At 36.4% G+C, this 11,302-nt stretch overlaps 3 protein-coding genes across 4 annotated transcripts; 1 reads left to right on the top strand and 2 right to left on the bottom strand.

Moving 5' to 3' along the window:
- Window positions 1-264: 264 nt before the first annotated feature.
- Window positions 265-2,885, bottom strand: LOC140770838 (probable protein ABIL5). 2 transcript variants are annotated; one of them, XM_073112132.1, is made up of 7 exons: window positions 2,642-2,885; window positions 2,451-2,533; window positions 1,580-1,727; window positions 1,261-1,360; window positions 1,022-1,168; window positions 836-912; window positions 265-565 (listed from the first exon to the last, which is right to left on the bottom strand). In XM_073112132.1, exons 1-7 carry the CDS (start codon window positions 2,750-2,752, stop codon window positions 473-475), a joined length of 759 nt encoding a protein of 252 aa, XP_072968233.1. In that variant the 5' UTR covers window positions 2,753-2,885; the 3' UTR covers window positions 265-472. The 2 variants fall into 2 exon arrangements, with proteins under 2 accessions (XP_072968233.1, XP_072968232.1); XM_073112131.1 differs by having other exon boundaries at window positions 271-565; window positions 1,022-1,171; window positions 2,642-2,882.
- A 1,095-nt stretch (window positions 2,886-3,980) lies between these two features.
- On the top strand, window positions 3,981-6,898 carry LOC140770895 (protein CURVATURE THYLAKOID 1C, chloroplastic). Its single transcript, XM_073112221.1, has 7 exons — window positions 3,981-4,147; window positions 4,231-4,339; window positions 5,255-5,346; window positions 5,752-5,838; window positions 6,020-6,082; window positions 6,197-6,234; window positions 6,695-6,898. Exons 2-7 carry the CDS (start codon window positions 4,240-4,242, stop codon window positions 6,747-6,749), a joined length of 435 nt encoding a protein of 144 aa, XP_072968322.1. The 5' UTR covers window positions 3,981-4,147; window positions 4,231-4,239; the 3' UTR covers window positions 6,750-6,898.
- A 187-nt stretch (window positions 6,899-7,085) lies between these two features.
- Window positions 7,086-11,032, bottom strand: LOC140770894 (uncharacterized). The gene is made up of 13 exons (XM_073112220.1): window positions 10,759-11,032; window positions 10,605-10,681; window positions 10,449-10,529; window positions 10,134-10,262; window positions 9,949-10,035; window positions 9,682-9,735; window positions 9,485-9,575; window positions 9,331-9,401; window positions 9,163-9,232; window positions 8,589-8,641; window positions 8,338-8,431; window positions 7,827-7,924; window positions 7,086-7,391 (listed from the first exon to the last, which is right to left on the bottom strand). The coding sequence occupies exons 1-13, from the start codon at window positions 10,958-10,960 to the stop codon at window positions 7,302-7,304; spliced, it is 1,197 nt and encodes a 398-aa protein (XP_072968321.1). The 5' UTR covers window positions 10,961-11,032; the 3' UTR covers window positions 7,086-7,301.
- Window positions 11,033-11,302: the final 270 nt, after the last annotated feature.

An 11,302-nucleotide genomic window follows, 5' to 3' on the forward strand; every position in this document is an offset into this window, starting at 1 on the left:
TATCTTGAAGGAAGGTTGCTGAAGCCAACTTTAACTTTTCCTAAGATTGGTAGACATAGAATGGTAGTTGAGTAGAACTTTAAAAAGTGTGGTGAATGCTGCATCGTTAAGATGAGTATTACAATTACAACAAATGAACTGTACGCTGAGAATTCAAAATTTTCATTATCTTCCAGCAATTTCGCCTCAAAATGTAAATTATGACAGAATAAGGGAGGTTGAAGTGTTTCAACACAAGGCCTGACACTGTTAATAGTACCCATCTGATATTATTTGTTGGTTCCAGCAATTTATAATTTTTTTTTCCTTTTTCTATTTGGAACTAAATAGTGCTAGCATCATTCTATTTCAGAGCTAATATCATAAATTTGTCTTGTTCATACATGTAACTGATACTGACACAGACTCGAGATTACAGGGCCTAAATCTTGAATACAAGATCTACACGACTTCCTCCTATGCTACTATCCTTTTATGCCTTTCTTCTGTTCATTCGGAGAAATGACAGGAAATTGCTCGCTTGCGTGCTCTTCTTCTTATCATCGCGTCCCACAATACGAGCATCCTGCAGTGAAATCGATAATATTAATCTAGCAACTTTCTTATTTATCTACTTTACTGTTCTTTAAAATATTACATAGAAAGAGAATTCATCAAGCCAAAGTTTCAGCACAAACGAAATGTTATATACTTATATCATAGCCTATAAGACGTGAAGCCAGTAATTGCAATTCTTATTATGCTGGCATTAGGCTAACATGCATGCTGTTTTACTTTTAGTCATTCCTGATGACATGGGTAGCAGTAATCATTTGAAGTAAACTTTAAGCATTACCTCTACTTTCAGACCAAATGATTTCATCAGTGTGGACGGGCTGTACCGATCGGAGTGTAACATTGCAAGCTCTTTTCCTGGAAGAAAATCAGGACCACATTATAGATCAATTATGATCTTCGAAACCTAAAACTAAAAATTTGGATCCACTATGATCCAGAGCGACCAGGCTCACTAGCTTCTTACCATAAATTCGGTTTCCAGCGTGCGACTTGGCACTGACAGTAGTTGGCGAATCAGCCAGTATGATTAACTGATCATTCTTATATTGAGGCTCAAAAACTTTCGAATCCTCATCTCTGGAGATACAGCTCTGTTCTTCTGTCCTCTGAGCTGCTGTTTCAAAGAAAAATGAGATAGAAAAAGATTAAAAATTCTTCTCTCAAGTAAGAGCCAAAAGATTACTAACAAAATAATTTATTTACATTGTGAGAGGTAATGCAGGTGATGCCGCGGTAGCTTGGCCTTCCATCTCACGGTAGAGAGCTCGAGAAGAAGGGCAAATTGTTGGCATGTGAGAAGCCTCTGGTGCCATGCAATGCTTATCAGATAGCGTGCACATAAAAACTTACTGATAAAAGGTCAAAATGTCAATAAGAATCATTTCGAAAACCTTCTCTGACTCTGACCACCATATAGAATTACCATGTTCTCCATATTCTAACATCTTCAACTTTGAAACATATTGAACTAAATAGTTATTCCTTCTAAATTTTGTAACAGTAGTTTCTTCTACATGTTTACCTGTTTCAAGCAGTCGATCTTTTGCTCTGTCTGCATGAGCTCACTGTTGTCATTGAGTTGGAGTTCGAGCTTGGATGAAACATTCCCCAAATGATCGATCACAGTAACAATTGCGTCGGATATGTAGCTCTTCGTGCTCTGCAAGATCCTTTTGCCATGGCAAGAGAACACCATTTTAGAGAAGTAACTCTCCATATCTATTAGAACCCACTCGGAAAAATTACTGGTTGCAGGAATTTCCTGCGGTCAGACTAGTTGCTATTCTATTATTAGGTACCAGCCAAACAAAGGGCCGCCAGGTGCTCTGCTGTTGCAAGTTCACGCAAACGAGGGCTTACTTTGGTGCGAATTTGCAAGGTATAAGTAATCCTAGATTGTGATAACTAACTAAAGCTAGAGAAGAATACTGGTTTTTATATTTTATATTCTAAAAAGTTATGAGTAAACTTAAAATAAATGGTCGAAATGACAGATGGGTCTGAAAGGATTCGTTGTTTAGATATTCGTTTTAGATGGACGTGTTTTAGTCTGTGGTAATTCATGTTTTGTTCTATTGCCCAAGTACGCGTTATCTGTTAGAACTGCGTACTTGCTTCTATCTTTGGATAAAACAGAGTGTGATGTCTTTGTTTGTTTCCGAATGAAAACTGAGCCTTGTATATATATATATATGTATGTATATGTATTATGATTATTCACCAATTAATCTAAAGATTTAAGTTATTACAGGACAGAGTTTTTCTTCTCTTTAATATTCTAACAGTTTGCAAGTAACTTGTTTGCTAATATGAATATAAAGTGGAATTATCTTGCAAATTATTCGGATAAAGACGGAAGATGTTGAGGAGAATTGAAGCAGAGTTGGACTCACATTTTCTTTTTCTCTGCCTTCAGGAATGCATCCTTGCTGCAGTCAGCAGCCTTGTATAGTTGAGAGCGCAAGTCCTTCAGTTCCTACGGTCAAATAGATAAGCTTGCAAAGCTCATCCTCATCTTCATGAACAAAACAAAAAAGAAAAAAAAGAAGAAGAAGAATAACAGAGCTTGGTCAAGGAGCTTAACTCTAAGAGCTATTCTGAAGTCCTCTGCATCTGTTTTGGCATCTGAGTTCATAAAAGATGTGGTGATTGGGTTGAAGCGTTTCTCCTGCTCTTCTTTAATTTCCATCTCCATTGAAGAAGAAGAAGAAGAAGAAGAAGAAGAAGAAGAAGAAGAAGAAGAAGAAGAAGAAGAAAGAGGACTGGAATGACAAAGGAAGAATGAGAAGAGATGAGGAGTGAGAGAAAGATGACAAGAAATGTTGGTCATCTCGTGATATCTCTCTTAGGCTAACTAGACGCAAAACAAGATCACTTTTGGTGGCTTTTGGAAGTATGTAGCCGGACCAAGGAGACCGTTGCACGACAGGTGACCAGTGCGATCACGGGTGCGGATTCTTTCCAACTTCCAGCAATCTGGGTACGTGGCATTCCTTCACTTAGTATATTAAAATTGAATATTCAAATAGGTCCTCACAACTAATGAGAGACTGCCGTGTAGTCGGTTGTAATAGATTCCTACGTCAGGCTGTGGAGGATCTTTTGTCCATGGATCATGGTAGTACTAAATATTTGAATAATATTATGTTTATCCAACCTTAAATATTTACTATCGATAAAATTATTTATTTTAGGTTTAATAGTTTGGCACAGCGGCTTAACTTGGTTGATAACTCAGCGAGCGTTTAGTTCATCATCCTTTTGCTCTTAAATAATTAATATATATATACATATATTGATGTACATTATAAAAAATAAACTATACTTAGGAGAGTAGATTGATTCTTTTAACTCCAAACGAATTTACTATAAAAAAATTATTTAGTATTAGTGGCTTAGTTTGGTAATTTGATTCAATTCAATTTAAAAGCTCAACAGTGTGTCGGCTTCGGAAAAACAGCTCAAGGATGCAATGACTCAGCAACAATCAACTTAAAATAATATTACGATCCAATAATAATTTAAAAATTAAATTGGACGGCACATTATCTTAATTTATATATAGTAGGAGCAGTGTCTTTATATTAATAAAAGAGAGTTAGATCCTTTTTGTCTACCGTGATTTTATCTCTATCACGTATCTGGATAGTGATAGTTATAAAATGAAAAGATAACGTAACTTCAACATTTTGTCTTGGCGTTTGAGAAGCTTATTTTGCGCCAAAGTTTGTTATGGATGGTTTTCACTTTCAGGAATAATCTATAATATGTAGCAAATTTGTCCATTTAAATAACACAGTAAATGGGTGGATTCTCTCTAATTAGTAGTAGCACTGTAGCAGTACTGCAGCAGTAGCTAGCTGTTGGGTAAACCAAACGAGGGAAGGCATCTGCAAATATCCTAAAAGACAAGGGGAAATCTGAAAAAAAGTACCAAAACGATCTAATCTAGAGGTCCTCTTCTCTCATCCGTTTGGAGTGGTCACTAGTTGTCTTCTCAGTAATCTCATTTCTTCATCAGATTTTACGTTCATCAGTCCAATTCATTTCGGAGATTTGGATTCTTGGCCTGGAATAGAGAAAAACCCTTGTAAGAAATGTCGATTTTTTTCACCTTTTTTCATCATTTTCTTATGGATTTTTTTTTTTCTTATTTTTTCCACGCATTCGCAGATAATAGGCATGGCTTCTATATTTGCCGTTGCTCCACCATCATTTATTCTCTGTGGAAATAAAACCCTTTTGAGGAATCCTCGACAGATTCCATCTCCCAAAGTTGCAGGTGACTTTTACTGCCCTGAGCGAAGTGTCGTTGAATTGTAGTTAGCTTCTTTTATCTTCTTGGAGTGTCTCAGATTAGCGATGTTTGTATATTCTACTGGGTTGTCTTAGCTGCTCTCAACTTTCGCTTTTTGTTGATAAGTGAGTTCATTTTACCAATTGGATAGTAAAGAACCACAGTTTTACTTGTCATTATTGTGCCAGTTGCTTGAATAATGTTCCTCTTGAATTGTTGTGATAGATCTTTCCAAGTATTATTGTATCAATTCTTAACGAATTGGTCAAACTTATGAGTGAAGATATGGAAAGAAAGATAAAATATATATGTTTCTAGACCTCTTCTCAAAATTATAGTTAGTGACATTGAAAAGTGGTCATCTAGGAAGATATCCTTCATTACATCTTCCTTAACATATCATGAAGGGGAGGAGCTAGTAATTCTGTGTAAATAACCTCCAAAAATAGTTTCACTTTAGTGACAATAAAAAATTTCAGGAATAATGATGTTGTTGTGATCTTCTTGGAATCCTTGGCGACTGCTGATTGGTAAATTTCTTACATAGCTTCTAGCTGGAACTTTTTCTCTACAATGAGAGCTAGCACATGTTGCTTATGCAACAATATTCTCTATGATAAATTAGCATGTATCTCACTAGTTGATTGCTATGTTCTTCTGTGAACATTAAGATATCCTTTCCTCTTTTTAAAGATGCAAACAACAATTTTAAGATGTCATGTTTAATATTAGGATATGTAGTGTTCATAGTGATTTATATCGAGTTTTTCTTGGTGTGGTGGGCTTGAATTTGTATCATGTATTAGATAGTGAATCTGTATCCCTGAAGGGCCTTAGGTCTTTCATCCATCTGGTCAACAGTTTCCAGCTTTCAATTTTATAGTTGACATTTTGATGCAGGTAGAAAGAGACTTGCAATATTTACTGCAAAAGCCAGTGGAGATGGTTCTGAATCTTCATCAAACAGTATTGTCAAATATGTTGAGAAAGCTGTGAGTTATTCATCATTGGTTTAATATGTCAAACAATAATTGCTTTGACTGGTGAGATGAGCAGAAGGAAATAACATAAACAAACTTGAACTAGTAAAACATCCAACGTTGTGTAGATGTCTCGCCACATTTTACGTTAGAACTTAGAAGTGAGACATCATCACATTATGACATTTATATATGATGATTCTATGGATGAGCCGTACTGAAGAAAAAAGCCAGTCATTTTTGTTCTACTTGTTTCTGATTCATCATCACGCTTTATAGATAATGTGTACAACCATGGCGTGATGGCATTTCACTTCCAGTTGTGTCATTACTAGCCAGTTGCTGATTTCTTACTTATGGTTATAGAATGAAGCACATAAAAAAATTATATCTCTCTCTTCTGTATCTTTAAAACAGTGGAACAGCTCTGAAGATCGCATTGCTCTAGCTGGGTTGGGTTTTGCTGCCATTGTTGCAGCTTGGGCTTCCACAAATCTTGTTGCGGTAACTGCTGACATGTTTGCCGGTCCTTTCTGATTTTCAAATTTCTTAAGTGATTGATTACTCAACCATGCAGAAAAGAATAGAAGATCTACATTTTGTCCATAATGCAATTTTAAATAAAGTTTAGCCATCTGATTCTTCATATCTTTTGCCTTCTGATTTGTGGAAAAAAAATTTGCAGGCCATTGACAAGCTTCCTCTTGTTCCAAGTGCCCTTGAATTCATCGGGATATTGTTTTCCTGGGTTAGTATTAAAGCATTCTTCCACACTATTTTGATATATTGAAGTGTGAGTGAAGGTAGAAAATGCTCTTAATTCTCTTAATTTGCTAACCGGTTAGTTTTTTTCATTATACAGTGGTTTATATATCGGTATCTCCTATTCAAACCGGACAGGTAAGAAGTTGATCCAAAGTTAAATTCTCAATATTTGCTTTCCACATGAATGGTTACTTCTTCTAGTATAAGTTGATTCTGAGGAGAATAATAAATATAATGGCATTGCTATAGTAAAGTGATTTGATAGGAAACCTTTAATGAGAGTTGCTTTGTTCTTAATTCACAGAACTCTCATCTTCTCGGATGTTCATATGGAAAATTTGATTTATGGGTGTATATCTATGTTAAATAGTTGATATTCCAATCATGTTCTCTAGTATTTTCTTGTTATAAAATGGAATAATGTTTGGATAAAGTTTGGTCCGACGTGATTTACAGTTGCCATTTAGTGATAGTGTTAGATGAAATAATTTTCGTGTCAATGTATTTCAGTTTCTAGATGGAGTTTCTTCTCTTTTAACAAATTATGACCACTTGCAGGTATGATTCTTTACTCATTCATTTCAATTGTTTACAGGGAAGAGTTGCTGAGAAATATGAAGAACTCACTATCAGATATCTTTAGTCAGTGAAAAACTGTATATCAGTGCTTTTATGGGTAAATTAATTTAAAAGAAGCCGTTGTATGCCTGTACAGTATCGTAGACTGCAACTATGCATTGTTTAGTTGGAACAATCATTCATTGGCTTGTTGCAATCCGTGGCATTTTGCACACTAAAATTTTGTGGTAATCTCTTTCGTATTAATATATAGGCTTATTATTATTCTTTAATGATATTTCCTCTTTTCCCCCCCTGTTTTCATCTCCTTATAATTGGAAGATTAAGACATCAATAATTCCTTTATTCTTCCAGGATACAATGAACATCTGTTGGTTCAAACACAAGCTACACAAACGCAACTCATGTGAATGGAACAGCGATTGCATTATTTGTCTATCATCTAGGATAATCTGATACACCTGAACAGCCTTACAATACAAGGCAACTAGCTAGTTCAAGTTCAGAAAAAAAAAAAACATAGCTTTGCAAACTTCTCCTTGGATAATAGTACAAGATCTGAAATTAAAAAAAAAAACAAAAACAAAAAGGGAACTTGGAAGCAGCAACCTCATGGAATTTCCTTATTGCTTGAGGAACTTGTCAAACCAGTCACTTGCTTCCTTCACCATCCAGACAGTCATTTTATGCCCAATTCCTGGCTCTGCTTCCAGCTGTACAAGAGATAGTAACTATGAGCATCATCTTCCAACATTTTCATGGACATTACAATGGAATTGGCTGCTTCAGACTGGAAGAAATGCTGATTTGCGTACTTATTTCCTCAACAACGAATAGGGTTAATGAGAAGATGAAGATAAGGGTGCTTCTTTGAGGAAAGATAATACTTTATGGGACATTGATCACAGTGAAATCAGATTTAATTGATTTTGGTTCACTAGTTACCGCTAAAGAAAGAAGGTATTTTCTGAAAATCCACATCAAAAATTCTTACTCTATATCTACCAAGCCAGGCAGATATCTATAGGGAATTGCTCAACTATGCGAAAATGACTACATTGGAGAGCTGGGTCGATAAGATTATAATAGATGAAGCAGTAAATAGCAAAATGAAAGAAGCATGGGATTACATGTCTGTTGGCCCATACCTTAAAATTTTCTGGGCAATTCGCCTCTTTATAGGCCTCCACTGCTTGCAAAGTAGGAGCTTCTAGACCTGCAAGTGGACAGCGAGGATCCTTCGCACCTGTTATGGCACAGTATTGACAGTTTAGTTATCAGCAAAAGGCAATAATTAGTCCAGAATACTCAATTAGATAAGCATGAATTAATTAATCCAAAAAAAAAAAAAAACTATAAGCTCCATCGTAAGATATAATACTAAAGTTCCTTCAGATCCTTCAGGAAAATGATTTCCTTCCTGTGTATACTTACTTTTGATTACCCTCCTAATTCTAATCTACTCGTATTATGACACCTCGATATGTTTACTAATCCCATAGGATGATAGAAACACTTTAAGCTAGACTGCAGCTTTAATTGATGAAAACAAACAAGGGTATCTCTTTGGAGATGAGCAGGGAAACGATGCAGTAAACATTAAAGCCTACAAGTTTGTCAACCTACTAGAATCACAGAAAAAAAATGCACTAGTTATACCATTCAAAATGAGCAGAGGGCGTGGGGTAATGGCAGGAACTGTATAAGGTGCATCAAACTGCCCTGCTAGGCCTGGAGCAATTCTATCCCAAACCTGATGGAAACAGAAAATACCGTGGTCTATTAATAGAAATCAAAATCATAATGAATTTATTATGTAAAATCCAAGAAATATAGGAGATTTACAAAAAAAAATAGTGCAGCAACAAAAGTTACATAGCAGCATGTGCATCATCTAATAAAGCACCAACCTTTTCCACAACTTCTTTGTCAATGACATCCTTTTGTAAATCAATCCGCGCTTCTGGAGGAAACAAAAGAAGTTGTATTAGTTGTATACAAATGATGGAAGGCAGGCATAAAGTATTACCAGCAATATAATGTATATAGGAAGAAACTGAATCAGGTTACTGTTAGAGCTAATATGTTTACTACTAAAAGATACGTGAGAAAAAAAATGAAGCTGCCATCTAAATACTAACTTATCTATTTCTCACAGACAATTACCATATATTGAAGCTAAGAAAGGAGAATTGGAATCTATTTAAATAAATGCCAAAGCGTGCCATAAGAAAGGTGCCTACTCTTGTTGCGTGCCGAAAGAAAGGTGCTTATTCTAGTTGTTATTGCAAAAGACTCTTTCAGTCCATCAAGCAACTTGTAAGAGATATAATATAAGCTAAGCAAAGAACACACCAAATATGTCATGCCTAACCTTGAGATATCTCAAATTGTAAATGAGCTATATTGCATATTTACCATCATTAGGATAGCATACAGAGGGGAAAAGGGGGAAAAACAATTTAATCGCACTTGTACACCGACCTTCAAATACAGGCTTTATACTGTCAACTCGAGCCTGCCATTTATCATTATCTATGGCCCACCGAAAACCCTATGATGTAAATAGCTAAGCTCAGTTTAACCACAAATAACATTTGTATAAACATTTTAATCAATAGAATATTATAATCTTCCCAAGGGCTAACACACCTGAACGCCAATTATAGGAACAACCACAGAATAGCGGGTGTCTGCTGCTGCAGCAAGCCATGCATGCATTCCTGCATTAAAAAGATTCCTCATGATTGATGAAAAAGTTTTATTCCTTATCATATTACTATGTTATAAATATGTCCTATCCAACCTCCAAGCGATTCACCCGTGATCCCAATTCTAGCAGGATCAATATCCTCCCTCTGTATAAGATAATCTGCCAACTTTATAAGGTCCCATGCCTGTGAATATTAAACTTCAGTTTGTTCCTCTATATGTTGGCAAGAAAATGCTGCCAAGAGAACATAATGTTGTAATCAGACATCCTATGACTGCAAAACTAATTACCGTGTCAAAGATGAAAGGCATAGTATCACCATTTTTCCACGCTGAAACCAGAGCCTATTGAGAAAGGAAAAGGTTAAAACTAGCAGTATAAAATTAGGGACAAAGCTTTGTGAGCAGAGGTTCAATATATCAAACAGGCTAGTAGAGAAAATGATGAAAATACCAAGAGAAGTTAGTAAATGCATGATTGGAATATCAAGGGAAGAAAACTATGTGGTTTCTTGCAGAAGGCACAAAAAATTTATATTTGAGCGAGCTAATACTTACATCAAGGTATGTTGTCTGGCTAGTGGCCCTCTCTCCATGATAACGAGAATCAATAGCAACGGCTACATATCCCCTTGAAGCATATGCCTAGAGAACCAAATCCAAACTTTAAGGGCCACAGTACGATATGATTTTACTAAGCTACCAAGAAATCTGACAACTCATAAAGAGTGATCTTATCTTACCTCCAATAGTGGTCTCAACCATTCCTTACATTTGTAAGAGCTATGTAGGATCACAATAGCTGGCCTTCTTTGGGGAAGACACTCCTTCAAGCTCAAAATTAGCACCGGCAAACGACCCTGCTCTCCATTCTGGGAGAGGTCATTAAATCGCATTATTTCTCATATACTCTTCCAATTATCCAATTCAATTAGGTCATAATTTATGAAAAATTAGGACCCCAATTATATGGTTACAGCACCCGTAGATCTAGCATTTCTTCGAACACCATAGATTCAAGGATGGAGTCCAACAACAAAAGAGAGTCATCTAATTACCTCAGTGACCAAGTACAGGTTTTCCTCAACCAATCTATCCTTGAAGTCGTCAATATTTTCCTTTGGACACGACTCCATCACCTGCAAGATGATCTCAAGCGATCTCAAGCCTACACAAGTAAGTACAAAAAACACAACTTTGGTAACACTACCAACCTCCCTCGAACCAGGTTGAATTATTCCCTGATACAACGGATCCGTCACGGGATTCCCTTTCTCCACGGAGAGAGGAACTGGCCACAGATTGAATCCATTAGAAGACATATTTAAGATTGGATCGGAAAAGGAGGGGGAGGTTTCGATTGGAGACCTTCGAGTTCTAGCCTCCGGCTGCGTAAGGTTTCGAGAAGACCGCAGCGAAGCTTCTCGGCGGCGGCAGACATTTCGGCGACGGGGTAGGAAGCTGCTTGTCGGTATCGGAGACGGATCGGTTGCAGGTATTTATAACTGCCGAGATGAGGGGGATGAGCGAGAGACGTCGCACGTGGCATCCCGGCTGGGAAGGCGTGCATGGTGGCGCCAATGGTCCGGCAAGTAACGTGTCAGATATCTATTGGCTCCCAATCGCTATGCCGTACTACTACATGGCTTAATTTTCTCTCCGATTCCTGAAATATTATATATATTATATATATATATATCCAACGCATTGCTCCAAAGCTGGAGATATATGATTGAAAGAAAAGAAAAGGACCATTCAATAAATATAGAGAAAGAAAAGAAAAGAAAAAATAACAATATTTCATGGGATGTGCTTTCTGTGAATTGTGATCTTAATTTGTCACATAAACTATGTCCAAGAATTTAACATTACATCATATGACAAAAGAAACATTATTAAATAAACCCTTTAT

Source organism: Typha angustifolia, chromosome 11 (genome assembly GCF_048772165.1).
Source record: "Typha angustifolia cultivar Huaian chromosome 11, ASM4877216v1, whole genome shotgun sequence".
Classification (NCBI taxonomy): domain Eukaryota; kingdom Viridiplantae; phylum Streptophyta; class Magnoliopsida; order Poales; family Typhaceae; genus Typha; species Typha angustifolia.

Bases quoted from the DNA above. Each gene is read 5' to 3' on its own strand.
- LOC140770838 (XM_073112131.1), bottom strand. From the start codon at position 2,752: ATGGAGATGGAAATTAAAGAAGAGCAGGAGAAACGCTTCAACCCAATC. The intron at 2,534-2,641 runs GTTAAGCTCCTT...ATTTGACCGTAG, and splicing joins ACTTCAGAATAGCTCTTAGA to GAACTGAAGGACTTGCGCTC. The intron at 1,361-1,579 runs GTAAACATGTAG...GCATGGCACCAG, and splicing joins AGATCGACTGCTTGAAACAG to AGGCTTCTCACATGCCAACA.
- LOC140770895 (XM_073112221.1), top strand. From the start codon at position 4,240: ATGGCTTCTATATTTGCCGTTGCTCCACCATCATTTATTCTCTGTGGA. The intron at 4,340-5,254 runs GTGACTTTTACT...ATTTTGATGCAG, and splicing joins TCCATCTCCCAAAGTTGCAG to GTAGAAAGAGACTTGCAATA. The intron at 5,347-5,751 runs GTGAGTTATTCA...TCTTTAAAACAG, and splicing joins TCAAATATGTTGAGAAAGCT to TGGAACAGCTCTGAAGATCG.
- LOC140770894 (XM_073112220.1), bottom strand. From the start codon at position 10,960: ATGCACGCCTTCCCAGCCGGGATGCCACGTGCGACGTCTCTCGCTCAT. The intron at 10,682-10,758 runs GTCTCCAATCGA...ATCTGTGGCCAG, and splicing joins CCGGAGGCTAGAACTCGAAG to TTCCTCTCTCCGTGGAGAAA. The intron at 9,233-9,330 runs GTGTGTTAGCCC...TTTACATCATAG, and splicing joins TTCCTATAATTGGCGTTCAG to GGTTTTCGGTGGGCCATAGA.